The following is a 15270-nucleotide window of genomic DNA, read 5'->3' on the forward strand; positions in this document are numbered from 1 at the left end:
ATGAAAATCATTTCAGTTCAAAACATAGGGACTATGTCTCAGCATGAGTTTGGATATCTCATAGAAAAGCATGAGATGCTAGGAGTCTGGTAGATTGAGCTGAAGCAAAACAAAACTCCTATATTACAATAGGGGTCAAAATTATGCCTTTATTGACGTCTTTCATTACAGCATTGGTGTAAAAAGATTAAACAAATATCAGTCAATACAACACAGGGTATTGTGCATAAATAAAGTTGAGTAATTGAACAAAGAAAGCATCACTATTTCTGCTGCATCAGCTTCCTTTCCAAAAACAATATACTCACTTATAAGTCCAAATATAAATAACATAGACCCAGCTTAGCCACCACATAATATGCTTGCACATTAGGGTTTTTGTTGTTTGCTCTACTGATTACTCCTAATGGACTGCAAATACCTTGATCTACACACATATTATGTGATGACAGATCTGGGTGTGCAGTTTGCAGTTGGTCTCGATCTGTAAGCAAATCTAATCAGTGTTCATTTTCATGGATATCATTTTTTTGGTGTTTTTCAAAAACTGATCTTTTCATTGATAATTAAATATATGGATATGTCTCTACTGGGGAATTAACTCCATAGATGGATAAAAATTTTAATAAGTATTTAAATCTGTGGTTTGTTGCTACTACCCTTAAATCCAGAAAATTCATACCCAGAAAATGCTAGAGAATTCACATGAATACTTATGATCATTAGAATAGATCATTTACTGTTTTATACCAGTGATCACACAGCACAGTAACTTTAATCAAAGCTATCTCTAATAATCTGGAGAATGTCGAGCATATACAAAATGGCCATGCATGGAATTACATTGCACAAGGGATGCATGACTTTGACAGGACAAATTACATAGTATCAGTGATAAAGTAGATGTTAGGTAGGCTGGGAAAAGATAGTCAAAATTACAACTTATGCTATACTGTCGATATTTCTGGTTTAAATCAAAGTGCTGTACATGAAACATATATATATATATATATATATATATATATATATATATATATATATATATATATATATATATATATATATATAACCATTTTGTCTGCTTTCAGAGCATTACTGATGGTGCAATTAAGAATCTGGCTTTTTGCTGCAGAAATATTAACTACCTCAATCTGTCTGGATGTCAGTTGGTAAGTTTATCTGTTACAATAAATACTTATAAATTATATCATGTAAGAAAACTGCCTGCAAGCTATTTTATCAGAAGTGGAGAAACTGATTAATGTTCAGGATGCCTGTTTATCAAACATCCAGTTCCTATATTCATTCTCACATACAATATTGACTTAACCTGCTGAGGGCAACCAGTCATAATATAGAATGTATGGTCATTGATATGGGAAGAATTACTTTTGAATAAACACATTTATTCCTACTTCCAATTGTACTTTGCAGCAAGGACATTTATAGCATGGGCAGTTATATTAGTCATGAGCTAAATTCAAAATACTTAATAAGGCTACAGTGATCTTCTTTGGCTGTGCTCACTGAGCTGCATCCAATTATCAAGTTTTGTAATTTAAATGTAAACAGCAACCAATACATGACCTTTGAACACAAAATTTCAGCAAACTAAAGGATGAAATATTGGTCACAGAGACCTATTTTTGTAATAAGGATGTAGTACTTATAAGGATGCATCCGCTCACCACTTCCTATGGTTCTGTGTTCGACAGTATGCATATAGCATGCCAAAAACTTGTGTTGTCTTGAGCTACATGCAGAAACTTAACCAAAACCAATTACAGATGAAATTTAGATCACAATCATCTTTTTCTGTAAAGGTGTGGTACCTACATGCATGTCATCATCAGTTGCATGATTTTAGCATGAACAGTGTCAGAAAAATAAACATCAAACACCACAATATAACCCAGATCAGTTAAGCATAAAATATGTGCCATAATGACCTACTACTAAATATGCATCATGTCAACAAGTGTCATGCTTCCAGGTAGAACAGTATGTATGCAGCATGCAAAAAGTCATGACATAGATACAAAATCTTTACCTTAGTTCGTAAAATGTGAAACTTAGGACAGTGAGCTTTATGTTGTATGGTTTTGGTACTAATATAAATGTGTCAGTCATTTAGTTTAATGATGTAAGCATGAACAGTCAAAACACAAAATGGAACCAAAGTCAATAAAACATGAAATATGGATTAAAGTGACCTATTTCGGTGATGATGGTGTAGTATATTCATTAAGATGTAACCCCCTTACCAGGCTTCATGATTCCAAGTATGACTCTATGTATACAGGATGCTAACAAACTATTATATCATGAAATAAGTGCACAACCTTAACCTAACTCAGTGAAATGTTGGCCAAAGTGACCTTGTCTTGTTGTAAGGGTGTAGTAGTAGTAGTAAGACATGCATACAGTCATATAGATCGATGATTTATTTTATAATGATCAGTACTTAAAAAAAAAATGAAACACAAAACTGAACCTAAGTCAGTGAAGTGTGAAATTTAGGTAACAGTGATTTACGTTTGAATGGTGGTGTAGTACTAATCAAGACATGACACATAACACATTACTTAGTTTTGTGACTCTAGGTATACCAGTATGTATACAGGATGCAAAGAAAACCTATTTGTTTATTAACTAAACACAAAAATTTAAATGTAACCTAAGCTAGTAAGATGTAGGTCATATTGATAAATTTTTGTTATTGCATGGTTCTAACAGAGATGCATACTGTCATCTGGTTTAACTCTAATATAAATATAGCTTAACAAATGAACTTAAAATACAAAATTTAACCAAAGTTTTTTGTGTGAAATATGGGGTACAGAGACCAGCTTTTGTTATTGTAATGTAGTGCTGGTAGTTTTATGATTCCAAGTATAACAGTATGTATACCATGTGCAAACCTAGAATTTACAACTAATCTATATGTATATACAAAGTTAACGCCATTGGCCCTATTCCCAGGGGATAACATGGTTCATACAACACAGAAATAACTTTAAATCTGAGTGGGTGCTTTGAAGACTCCTTGAATTTTTAATGAAGCTGTTTTTATCCTTGAGAAATTCTTGAATTTGTTGAAAAACTTTGAATTTATACAAGGTAAAACGAAGTGTTCAAATGAAATCAATTACACCAGTTTTTAAATAAGAATATTTGTTATTTATGTATTGTCCAAAAATAAAGAAAAATAAATGCAATGGTATCAAATTTGATACATCAAATGCAAACAGTGGTAGTCAACAAAGTAAAATCCAAAGAATGTTCATTTTCCATATATGCTTTTATATGTGCGGACACCAATACCAATGCTGGCAGTAGTAAAATAGCTCTTCTCTACTTCGTGGAGGTGAGTTAAAACTATAGTAAAAGTCACACAGGTCATGTATGTGCATTGCCTAATCTTAAATTAAATATAAATTGTTCTTTTAAAATATAATGCTAATTTTGCTTAACCAAAGTCAATTAAATCATGATTTTTGAATGACCTGCACCTTCTATCAAGTAACTTCCAGACAAAACTTCTAGATTGCTACAGACTTTTACAATGGTGACCATGTAATAAACTGAGTGAAGAAAAGAGCATGGTGAGTCTAATCATCACAATATAGGGTCAAAATCTTTATCAACATGAAAATCTTTCATTGCGACATCAAATCGTGCAACATTCAATCCAGATTGTACTGGATCGTACCTTTACCTTGATATTGTCCAAAAATGTCCACGTACCTTAACATTGATTTTACTATATGTACTTCATGGGCTTGTTAATAATGACATTCCAAAGGAATATGGGTCCAAATAAAGTGATTAATTGTCATTTAAAGGTATGTAGACTCTATTTTAATACAATGACACCCATCACTGAAATAATTGGCATTGAACACCTACATGACTTACATGACTTTTACTGTAGTACACATTCAAATGGAATAGAAATACCTCTTTTAAATGTATCTAGGAAATTTATTTATAATTATAGAAGGGGAAAAATTCAGTCTTACTTATTCCTTTCCAGCAGTATATGAACTTTTGCTTATTCTTCAGATCACAGATTTAAGCATCCAGTACCTGTCAGGAGTGTGCCATTACTTAATGCATCTAGACATAAGTGGCTGCCCACTTGTTACGTAAGTCATAATTAGCAGTACCATGTTTGCTAGCCAAAAATGTAGCCAACTGCAAACAGCATAGACCAAGATCTGCTTTCACATAATGTGCTGGTAGATCAGAGTCTGTGCTGGTATTTCTACCTCTGAATTATGGCAAACAGCATAGACCAAAATCTGTTATGTGATGTGTTTGTAGATACGGGTCTACGTTCATATTTAACTCTGATCTTCAGGCAAACATCATTGTTACATCCAAATTGTTTGTGCATGATTCATGCATTTGAGTAATGTGCTTCTGCAAAAAATATGCTTGAAGGGAAATCACACACAAATAGCTATACTCCACACATTTAAATGATGTCTATGCCAGTCATTAAGAAAATGAAAGTAGCTTTTGCCTTAAGGGGTTCAACGATTGCATTGTAAGTGTGGTCCATTAAAGAAGCTATCATTCATATTATGTCAGTGTGTATTCATGAATAACCATTCAGGCAGATTACTGATTTCTTGGCTGAGATAATAAAAGTAATTTTAAATGACTTTGATGCAGAAATGTAATTAGTAAGTTTGTGTATAAGTATGTGTATTGCCTATAAAATGTTTACTATACCCTCACCCACCCATATGACATTGGCAAACAGTAAATATCCAGGTCTTTCAGAGCATTTTGTGATGGCAGATCTAGGTCTACACTCTTTGTGATGGCAGATCTAGGTCTACACTCTCTGTGATGGCAGATCTAGGTCTACACACTTTGTGATGGCAGATCTAGGTCTACACTCTTTGTGATGGCAGATCTAGGTCTACACATTTTGTGATGGCAGATCTAGGTCTACACATTTTGTGATTTCAAATCTAGGTCCACACTTTTTGTAATGGCAGACCTAGGTCTTCACTTTGTGTGATGGCAGATCTAAGTCTACACTTTCTGTGATGTCAGATCTAGTTCTACACTCTTTGTGATGGCAGATCTAGGTCTACACTCTTTGTGATGGAAGATCTAGGTCTACACTCTTTGTGATGGCAGATCTAGGTCTACAAATTTTGTGATTTCAGATCTAGGTCTACACTTTTTGTAATGGCAGACCTGGGTCTTCACTTTGTGTGATGGCAGATCTGGGTCTGCAGATTTTGTTTATGACAGATCCAGGTCTACACATTTTATAATGGCAGATCAAGGTTTACACTTTGTGTGAATGCAGATTTATGTCTACACATTTTATGATGGCAGATCAAGGTTTACACTTTATGTGAATGCAGATCTGTCTACACATTTTGTGATGGCAGATTAAGGTTTACACTTTATGTGAATGCAGATATATGTCTACACATTTTGTGATGGCAGATCAAGGTTTACACTTTGTGTGAATGCAGATCTGCCTACACATTATGTGATGGAAGATCAAGGTTTACACTTTGTGTGAATGCAGATCTATGTCTACACATTATGTGATGGCAGATCAAGGTTTACACTTTGTGTGAATGCAGATCTATGTCTACACATTATGTGATGGCAGATCAAGGTTTACACTTTGTGTGAATGCAGATCTATGTCTACACATTTTGTGATGGCAGATCAAGGTTTACACTTTATGTGAATGCAGATCTATGTCTACACATTATGTGATGGCAGATCAAGGTTTACATTTTGTGTGAATGTAGATCTATGTCTACACATTATGTGATGGCAGATCAAGATTTACACTTTGTGTGAATGCAGATCTATGTCTACACATTTTGTGATGGCAGATCAAGGTTTACACTTTGTGTGAATGCAGATCTATGTCTACACATTATGTGATGGCAGATCAAGGTTTACACTGTGTGTGAATGCAGATCTATGTCTACACATTATGTGATGGCAGATCAAGATTTACACTTTGTGTGAATGCAGATCTATGTCTACACATTTTGCGCAGTTGACTGTAACTTATATGCTAGTAAATTATTTTTTAAATATTGACATTTTAAAAAAATTCAGACATCTTGACTCTTTAATGTTACCTGATAGATCAAAATTCTTTCTTATTCAAATAAACTCTTCAAAGCTGAGGACTAAATATTTTATTAGGGCAATTACTTAATGTACAATTCATAATTTTACAATCACACTTGTTCACTTCTGCAGGACTGAAAGGCTATTTAGTGTATTCCTTTTGTAATATCACTGTTTGTAGCATTGAATTATTGTATACAAAATTGTGTGACATTCATTTTTGTGTATAAAAACTTTGAAGTAACAATTACTACATATATATACTTGTTTCTGTATCTCCTTGCAGTGTTCTGTAATATGATAATTTGTACAAATCCAGGTAAAATCCATCCGACTCTTTTAAGTTTTTCATCAGACTGTATGAAGCATAAAACTGAATCTTTAATACAGATATACAGTGCTACAGTTACAGTTTAACATTATTTTTTTTAACTTACTTTCCAGCTCAAGTAGTACCCCCCCCTCCAAAAAATGATTAAATGATTAAAGGCAACATCCAAAGCAAACAATTTCACAAGTCACACAAATTAACAAACCCATTACTGACAAAGGCTTAATTATGAAAAATTGCCTAAAGACTGGATATACATTAATATAAGTCCTGTATTCAACTATGGTAAGAAATACAACCCCATATATAACCTACCATTCACACATACCTGTATTACCAACTTTTAGAATATATCATCACCAGTAACCTTATAAACCCATATTAAAATTTAATTACGATAAACAGCTTCTGAGCAGCATGATTATATTAAACTCATTTTAGTGGACTTTATTCATGAAGCAGCCAAAAATAACTTCAGTTGTCGAGATTGACATTATAAATGGACACTGGAAAAGCATTGGAAAAGGTACCTCCTAAAATACTTTATATGCTCAAATACTGTTATGTTAAATATTTTAAATTACATTTAGATTTTCTGCATAACAGAATACAGTGTGTAGTGTTCGAAGGCCATAGTTCTGACAACATGCCAGTCTCTTTAAGTGTACCACAGGGAACAGCATTGGGCCCAATTTGTTCCCTGAGTACATCCATGATTTTTTATGAATACAAAAAATACAGTACACTCAGACTCTTTATAGATATTGTTATAATTTACGATACAATTTAACATCCTGATGAGTCACTCAGATTACAACTATAGTTATATGCAGCTTCCTGATGTGAAAATGATTGCTTTATGTCCATTTATAAAGATAAATGACCAGTACTTGGTGTTACATGGAAGAAAAATCAAAGAAAATTACACATATATCCTTAACAGTCAGCCCTGTGACTAGTTCAGTCATCAAACTATGCTGGAATCGCCATTCAGTCAGACTGCAAATGGGTTCAACACAGCAGTAGTATTATAGCAAATGAAAATAGTTGTCATGCATTCTTGAAAAGAAACCTTAAAATAGATTCAGCAGAGGCTAAGGAAAGAATAGATCAGTCCTTAGTTGGACAAAAATTAGAATAAAGTTCTTTGTAGTGACCCCCACAACTTAAATCATTTTACCAACCTAAAACTGTACAGTGCCAAGCTGCTTGATATGTCACATATCAATACCACTACACTAGTTAAGTCAATTATATTCATATCCCTGACCTAGCCAATAAATCAACAGTGTAGACCTAGTGTATTCGGGCACCAAGTGGTCTAAGACACATGCCTTTACAGATCACTGACATTTTACCTCCTCCATATCGATTCTCAGGCTTGGCCAGCATGAGTATATTAGAAAGCTTACCAGTAGCTTCCTGTGGGTAGTGGTTCTTCCCAAGATTTTTCTGGATTATTCTTCTACCACTTATACTGGCCGCCATGCATAGCCAATTATGTGCTATAAAATAGCGTTAAACCAAAATAATAACTTGGTTTATACTTTATATTTTTCTGTAAGGTTGTCTGTCACGTTGTTGCTATATATCTAATTAATATAACTGATCCTCAAAGACTCTAGAATTAGATTTTTCTTTCATACTGTTCAAACCACAGAATACTTAAAATATTTCTTCTGTCCTTGAACTCAAATTCAAGGGAACTTTTGCAGACATAGTGGAGGAATTCAAAGCACAGATCCACTTTACAGAATGCATTTAGAATCTAATGTACAGAACTGATTTCTAAATAGTTACCTTCTTGTATTTGGAGTGCTCTTTTAAAAAAAAGGAAAATTTGCTAACTTGCACAAAGTAAATAATTAGCACTTGTGACTGCATCATGAAAAAAAGGCAAGAGAAGATCAGACAGCTACATTATAACTAGAAAATGGAATCTCATTCTTCATTTGAATGGGAATTGGTACATACCTGGTAATTGTTGTGTAAAAGAGACTCTTTAGCTCAGAGGTCAGTGATAGATACAGTTATCATTGAGAATGCATATCAAATGAATTTACTTACATCCTATCAGATCAATGACCATGATACAAAAGTAGTTGAGAAATAAAGAAATGGGCTTACCCCCCGCCCCCTTTGGGTTGAACCCAAATTTTTAGGAGCCTCAGCTGTTGTTTTTGAACTCGTTTATTCTAGACTTGTCACCATCACCATTTCTCTAAATCAATTTTCTTTTGATCAGTCAATATCAGATTGTAACTATCTCATATTTAGGAACTTAAATCATGCCTTTAATCCACAATGTCAAATGAGGCAATTTTTTGCAGTTAAAAATTATTTCATTCTTTGTTGTTGTTGTTGTTGGGTTTAATGCCATTTTCAAATCACGATAGACTATGCATGGCGGCCAGTATTAATGGTGGAGGAAGAACCCGGGAAGAACCACCAACCCATGAGAAGCTACTGGCAAGCTTTCTCACATACCCACATTGGCCGATTCCTATACTCGAACCCACACAGACAGAGGTGAGATGGCAGTGATCCGTAATGGAGAGCACTTTAGACCACTCGGGGCCCCTTCATTCTTTGTACTTTCATGTATGCCCAGTTTTCTAATGGAAGTGGAAATTTTATACACCATATATACTAGCTTATAAATAGGTAGATCACACTCCAAACAACATAGACCCAGATCGACCACCACATAATGCACTGGCAGATCAGTGTCTATGCCGTTTATTAGGACAATCAGTAGAAACAACATAGTCCTTGATCTGCCAGCACATTATGTGATGACCAATCAGGGTCTATGTTGTTTGCAACTGGATCAGACTGATATGCAGGTATCTAATACCAGAAGTATAAATTCTATTTTATTATGTCATTTCTTTCATTTTCTTTGCAGTGAAAAAGCACTAAGGTACCTGAGGAAAGGTTGTAAAAAACTGCGAACACTTGTCATTATGTATTGTAAAGGTATTGATAAGTAAGTATGAATTTTAAATTAGCTGGTATATTTTCTTACATTTTAATAAACAGTTTTCAGTCATGCTTCAAAACTGTAACATTTTATATTTTTCTTTCACACATTTTATGACAACCATCTAAATAAATATTTTAATGATATCATTTAATTTGAATCATGGCAGAAGTTTCAAAGTGTGTTCAATATTGTATGTCTGTCAATAATTGTATTGACCAGTAGTTATTACTAAGAGATTAGATACAGATTTAAAATTCTGTTTCACAATAGCTAGCCAAATCTAAAATAAGGCTTTTAAATCTTACACACAGCTTTGAATTTGGCTTCTCATTTAAAATATGCAGAAATGACTTTGTTCCAAATAAATGCTTTTGTACAATTTGTATACTGGTACTTTATGGCAACATTATGACTTAGTTCAGATTTAGATAAATAGTTATGGCAACATTATGACTTGGTTCAGATTTAGATAAATAGTTAAGGCAACTCTATGACTTGGTTCAGATTTAGATAAATAGTTACGGCAACATTATGACTTGGTTCAGATTTAGATCATAGTTATGGCAACATTATGACTTGGTTCAGATTAAAAAAATAGTTATGGCAACATTATAACTTGGTTCAGATTAAGATCAATAGTTATGTCAACATTATGACTTGGTTCAGATTAAAAAAATAGTTATGGCAACATTATGACTTTTTTTTTTTTTTTTTTTATTAACCCCGTAATAGGTTGACCAATGGGTCGGGGAACCATCCCAGGGTCACCTTACAATCAAACATTTCTGGTTATCAGATAATCTAGGGATAATAAATATAATCGACAGAGAAAGTAAAAAAGAAAACACACACACACACACACACACATGCATATGGCACACAATCTAGGTGACATGGCCTTTGTGATATTACAATATTTTGTTCCTCTTTGCCATCAAGTCAGAAACAAGTTAAATGTTCATTGTTGAAGTCCATTTTTGAAGAAATTGGTCCTCTTTTTTATTTACTTTAGCAGTGTATTTTTCAATGTTCTTATGCATTGCAACTATTTGCTTAAAAGCAAAAATAGAAGGATTTTTCATATTGAATCTGCAAGTATAAATATAATATTTTGCCAAAATAAGCAGAAAATTACCCAAACTGTCCAGTTGTTCACTTCCTAAAAATGTTTCTTTTTTGGACAGATGTACAATATTTGGGCAAAAAGGTGCAAAAACTTCAATAAAACGGTACCAGAACTGTGAAGTAATACTGCAGTCATAAAAGAGATGCTCAATACTTTCAGTTTCACTCTTACAGAAAGTACATTTGTTGTCATCAAATATGTTAATTCTTTTAAGAAAATCATTAGTAGCGATTATTCTATGGATTAATTTAAAGTTAAAAGAGATCAACTTGGTATCCTTGGTACAGCATTTTGCCCGGCTATATATATCAGACCACTCCTCACTACTTATATTTTTATTAAATACTTGCATCCAAGTTTCTTGCTTCGCAGTGTGTTGCCTTTTAGTTTCCTGTAAAAGATCTTTGTAAACAAACTTGAGTGAATCTTGTTTTCGCAAGTTCATTATTTTATCCTCCTGCTTATCAAAATTATTATGTACTAGGTGGTTTTTTATGGCATCTTTCCATGCTTTAGGAATTCTGGATATTAAAGAGAAGTATTTCAAGAAATCATCGCTTCCAGTTTTTTGTTTTATTATCTCAAAAGGTATTAAATTACCGTGATCATCTACTAGATCGTTAAGAATTTCAAAACCAGCTTTTGTCCAGGATTTGTATTGATAAATCATTTTAGGGGGGACAAAATTTAAAATACTCATGGATAGATACTTGTTAGGACTTTGCGGTTCTTCTTTCCATTTAGATACTGCCAAAATTACATCTCTTCAAAAACTGTTTTTAATGAACTTACTAAATTCTTCTAATTTCCTTCTCCCTAAATTCCAAATATCCTTTTTATTTCTGAGTACAGTTGTATTGACTAAGTTCTGCCACGTTCCATCTTCCTTTTCCAGCAATCTTTTAACCCATCTTATCTTAATATACCTAATGAATGAAAATATGTGTATCATATTTAGTCTTCCCTCGTTTTCTGGGGAAACTAGTATATCACGTTTTATTCTCTCTACTTTTCCACCCCATACAAATTTAAATAACGTGCGATTTAGTTCTGCTTCAACTTTTGCTGATGGGTTAGGAAGTGCTGAAAAAAGATGTATGAATATGGGCAGAACAAGAGTCTTTACAACAATTACTTTACCAACTATTGATAGATGTCTTTGACTCCAGCTTGCCAGTATTCGTTTTGCTTTTGTTAGTTTCTTCATATAATTAATTTCCACCATCTGTTGTAAATCTGGAGAAAATTCTATGCCAAGGAGTGTAAAGTTAGAAGAGGACCAAATTAGGCCCATTTCGGGACATATTCTTTCATTAGAAAATTTCCTGTTTCCAATCCAAATAGCTTTTGTTTTTGTTATGTTACATTTAAGTTGGCAATATTATGACTTGGTTCAGAGTTAGATAAATAGTTATGGTAAAATTATGACTAAATATGATATTTTCATTCATTTATTACAGACCCCATGCTCAGAAGATACGGCGACATGTTGAAGATGTTCAGTATAGTGATGACCCTATTCCTTCTTACTTTGGTTACAGTTGATGAGGATGATGCAGCTCTTGCGATTTAGAATTCATTTACTAGTCATTTACCTATGACTGACTGACTGGAGTAGAGGACAGCTGAAACCTTTTGTCTTATGCTTGTATTAGGATTGTATTAGATTCTAAGCTTATTAAATGACGTTGAATTTGATGGATGGAACTTTTTACCCGTCTAGACCTAGAGACAATATTTCTCATCCAGTTTACAATAAAACCAGATAAATATGTTCTTAGACATTCCATCATGAGTATAAGGCTCACTTGGATCTCTTGTTGAAGGTTACTATTTCATTCATCTGAAGCACTAGTCAGTTGTCAATGTGTATAAGGCTTGTGCTTTTATTAGATGTTATAAGCAATCACTGCTGACATTATTCCTGCCACCAGTTTGTTGTACTAACTTTCCATTCTTACTGTAATTGATGTTTACTGGTTAATCAGTTACTGGCATACCATACCATAACACTGACAAATAACTTAGTCCAGGTTGCATGGTTATGCTGACACATGACTGGTCAGTTCTTAGCTGTGGAGAGCTGGCAGATGTAGTGGCAGTAAGGTGACTTTCAAAAGTACACAGTGTCCCAGACTGGTCATTAAGTTTTAAATATAATGGGCAACATGGAGTTATCTGGTGTTGACCCAAACAAGTAATTTTGTATTTTAATCTTCCTGTAGCAGGAGAATGATAAAGCTCAGACATCATCTAGAATCATATATATTTATGCTTCACACAGCTAAAGGTTTGGATCATTTAGTCCCATATTATATATACCTAACTGAAGCTGAGGTGTGGGGTTATATCCTTGCATTGAACTTTCCAGCTAAAAATCTTAAATGTTGCCATCACAACTGGTGTGTTTCCTTGAAGTCCTTGTGTAAGTGAACACAAATTGTGAAACTTAAAGCACAAAATTTAATCTGGAGTCAAAACAATCCAAGATTTATTTTAAAAATTACCATTAGTAGAATGGACAGACTCCTTGACTGATTGATTAGCTCCTACAAACATAAAATAAACGTTTACCTCAAATGACCTTGACCTATATATTTTGAATCTTGGTATTGGTATGCATAAACCAAGCCAAACTGTGAACGCCAAAATCTGAATTTCTAATCCATCATGAAATGGTAAGCTTCTTATGATTTTCAGCTGGGGGGATGTTTGGGTGTTCATCTGAGATCCCTGAGTTTTAATGACCCCTGCCAGTCATTTTTCCCCAAAGATGAAGGTGGTCACATGTGAAATTAATATAAAATACATTCAGAGGTATACAAAGTTGTAACAAAAACAAAAATATTTACATATTTAATTATTAAATGTAATGAAAAATGTGTCATGTTTGATTTGGAGTTTTACTGTTCCTTCAGTCTTAGTTTCAAACTTACACCCTTTTCAAGTGGGTTTGCATGTATAACAGCTAGTTCACTGCCAGCAACCTTGACCTTGGATATCAGTCCACGAATTGAGGAGCTCCTGCTGTCCAGATGAATTATACTTATTTAGTTTGATGAAAATTGGGTCCATGTATGTTGGGTTATTGTACAAAACCTAAAATTGAAACTTCACATTTGGTGACCTTGACCTTTGAACTATCACAGCTTGATGCCAGTTCTCAAATGTAATGCAGCTATAAAATTGAAAATAAATCGAGTGTTGTAAATGTTATGGATGTAGACTTGTCATGTTTGACCCAAAATTATAATTTTAGCTCAGTGACTTTGACCTTTGAGCCTAAAAATCAACAAAGATGTGCTTCTACCCAAGTTTAAACTACCAGTGAAGTCTGAGATTGGATCCAGGAAACTTAATTAACCAAGTGGAAACAAAATAAATTCAAATATTGGCTCCATACACCTGGACCTATCACCTCTGAGCCTCAGAATCAATTAGAAGCTGCCCCATCCCATATGAAGTCTACCTATGGATTTAGAGGAAATTTTTTTCCAAGGAAAGTAACATTTTCAGTGTGAGTAACCTAGACCAATAGACTTTACTTATGGAAAAGTCACATACAAGCTTTTGTGTGGGAAGCATACAAATGGTTTCCATCAGGAATTAAAGAACACTGAAAGATTCAGAGACATTAGCTGTGATTTATCATTACCTTTGATACTTATGTTTTTGGTTCTGATCGAAGTCAGTTATAACTTTCAAGCTGAATGTTAATGACTGAAAATTTTATCCTTTTAAACATGATTATTTAAGACCATGGAAAAATCTACAATGGAGCTCATATATAATCAAGGAGGGATTAAGCAGAGCTGCACAAAATTTTGTGCTCACATCTTAAATTTATCTTTCTTTTACAATTCACATTTTATTACTTTTTTTTCATACCATTTTGTATTTAAAAAGCTTATTGCAACAGACTAATGTTACATTAAATGACTTTCGGTCTGAAAATAAATTATGAAACTTATTTCAAGTTAATAAAAATCTCAAACTACTTTGTGTTTTTCACTTTGCATTAAGAACTGATGTTGGACATATAAAGCTTTGATAAGAGATTTGCTTCTGGTCATATAGAAAATAATTCCGCCTGGCTTAGTATGGTGAGTTTTAAAAAAGTCTGTCATTAAATGACTTTTTCAAACAGAGAAGACTGCTTTAGTTTCATTCCTAGATTGCATTTCTTACAATTGCAGCACTGGGATTTATTTTTGTGGGTTGCGTTTTTATTTGAACAAAACTTTGATATAATTAAGTGTCCTTGCACATTTAAAGTATAAATTGTAAAAACTATATCAAAGTCAGAAAGTGTCCAACCAGAAAGCAAAGTTATTAGGGTTTTAAATTCATTAAAAGCCTGTCAAAGAAGACAGAATCCTCACAAGCCAAGATAGAACCCTCACAGTTCTCATGAACAACATTTATTTCAATAGAATATTAAAAAAATAGAAGGTATAATTGAATTAATCAGCAACTGTTTTCTGACACAGAATTTTCCACTTTAGTCAAAAGTAATTCCCTGGTAAAGGACATGCCTATTTCTTTTATATCTAATTGTTTTTCACAATTACTGTATGTTGTGTTATGCATATTTGACTTGCTTTATTGTATTGTTTGTTGGCATTTCTTAATGATTATATGTTATATACATCTGTATTTTGCACTTGAACAAAATCAAGGTAATGATATACTGGACCAGTA

At 33.4% G+C, this 15270-nt stretch overlaps 1 protein-coding gene across 1 annotated transcript in view; it reads left to right on the forward strand.

Moving 5' to 3' along the window:
* The window catches only part of LOC149787878 (F-box and leucine-rich repeat protein 13-like), a 104942-nt gene extending 90375 nt beyond the window's left edge, over window positions 1-14567 (forward strand). The window contains exons 20-23 of the mRNA XM_089974116.1: window positions 1089-1169; window positions 4066-4148; window positions 9366-9446; window positions 12030-14567. Coding sequence (XP_089830242.1) covers window positions 1089-1169; window positions 4066-4148; window positions 9366-9446; window positions 12030-12114 — 330 coding nt within the window. The 3' untranslated portion in view covers window positions 12115-14567. The remainder of the gene's footprint in view (window positions 1-1088; window positions 1170-4065; window positions 4149-9365; window positions 9447-12029) is intronic.
* Window positions 14568-15270: the final 703 nt, after the last annotated feature.

Source organism: Sinohyriopsis cumingii, chromosome 11 (assembly GCF_028554795.1).
Source record: "Sinohyriopsis cumingii isolate HCF-2022 chromosome 11, ASM2855479v2, whole genome shotgun sequence".
NCBI classification, from domain to species: Eukaryota; Metazoa; Mollusca; class Bivalvia; order Unionida; family Unionidae; genus Sinohyriopsis; species Sinohyriopsis cumingii.